The sequence below is a fragment of the Nestor notabilis genome, unplaced genomic scaffold, assembly GCF_000696875.1.
Source record: "Nestor notabilis isolate BGI_N333 unplaced genomic scaffold, ASM69687v1 scaffold21096, whole genome shotgun sequence".
Taxonomy (NCBI): Eukaryota; Metazoa; Chordata; class Aves; order Psittaciformes; family Psittacidae; genus Nestor; species Nestor notabilis.
Window position 1 is genome coordinate 2,764 of NW_009931698.1, and position 1,081 is coordinate 3,844.

At 57.4% G+C, this 1,081-nt stretch overlaps 1 protein-coding gene across 1 annotated transcript in view; it reads left to right on the plus strand.

Moving 5' to 3' along the window:
- LOC104406917 (coiled-coil domain-containing protein 102A-like) overlaps positions 1 to 1,078 on the plus strand; it is a gene marked incomplete at both ends in the record, with an annotated part of 3,787 nt that extends 2,709 nt beyond the window's left edge. Inside the window, 2 exon segments of the mRNA XM_010016034.1 lie at positions 1 to 96; positions 1,012 to 1,078. Coding sequence (XP_010014336.1) covers positions 1 to 96; positions 1,012 to 1,078 — 163 coding nt within the window.
- Positions 1,079 to 1,081: the final 3 nt, after the last annotated feature.

The window sequence follows — 1,081 nt, forward strand, 5'->3', positions numbered from 1 at the left end:
GGCCCACAACCAGACACGGAAGCTGCAGCGGTCTCTGGATGAGCAGACAGAGCAGAGCGAGAGTTTCCAAGTGCAGCTGGAGCACCTGCAGTCCCGGTGAGCGGAGGACTGGAGTGGGCTGCGGTGGGGACCACCAACGGACTGTGGTGGAGTGATGTTCTCCTCACCGCCATCCCTCAACCACCATCTGCCTGTTGAGCACTGAGCTAAGCATGACCAAAGTGCCTCCAGTATCCTTGGAGGGTGCGCAGCCACCCTTGTAGCAGCCTTCACCTCACAGTTAAACCGGCACAAAGCTGACTGCAGACCAGTACAGCCCAGTTTCATGCTGCCTGGGGTTCCATCTGCCAGGACCAGGGTTAGGGCAGGCTCCAAGCATCCCACGCTGGTTGGGGGAGGCGGGAGGTGTGATTTATTGCCCTTGAAAACATTCCCTGGCCTTGCTTTGCCTCCCCAGCAGCAGAGCTGAAATAGCCATGGAAGATCGATGCCGCATCTCTGGGAGGTGCTGGGGAGTGTGTTTATCATCTTCCTTTATTTTACTGGGACATCATCATTAAATCATAGAGGAATAATGGAGGCTCCCTCTTCCCCCCGCCCTGCACTCCACTTTAAATAATTCATGCATTCCAGTAAAATGCAGCAAACTGGTCGTATCTGACCAGCTCCTGGGCTTTTGGATTTCAAATTTGATTCATAAATTTTCATGCAAAGGTGAGCGAGAAGCTAAAACCACCACAGGCTCCTGGGGATGGGGGGAGCCCAATTTTAGGGGCTATTTCTCCCTGCTCTCATTCTCAGTGGATCTGCATGCCCAGTGTGGTGATGTCTGGCCCTGGGGGGTCATAGCTGGGGCCTGGCTTGTGCCAAGCATCATCCAGAGCTCCCTGGCCCCACGCTAGAGGTGCTGGTGCCACAGGGATGGGTCCCACCAGGGTGCAGGGTGCTGAAGGGGCACAGGGGGCCATTCTGTGCCCACTGCTCCCCACCCCACCAGCTCCCCCTTGGCAGGCTCCGGCGGCAGCAGAGCACCCCGCTCTTCGGCAAGATGCGCAGCACCCGCTTTGGCCCCGACGACACC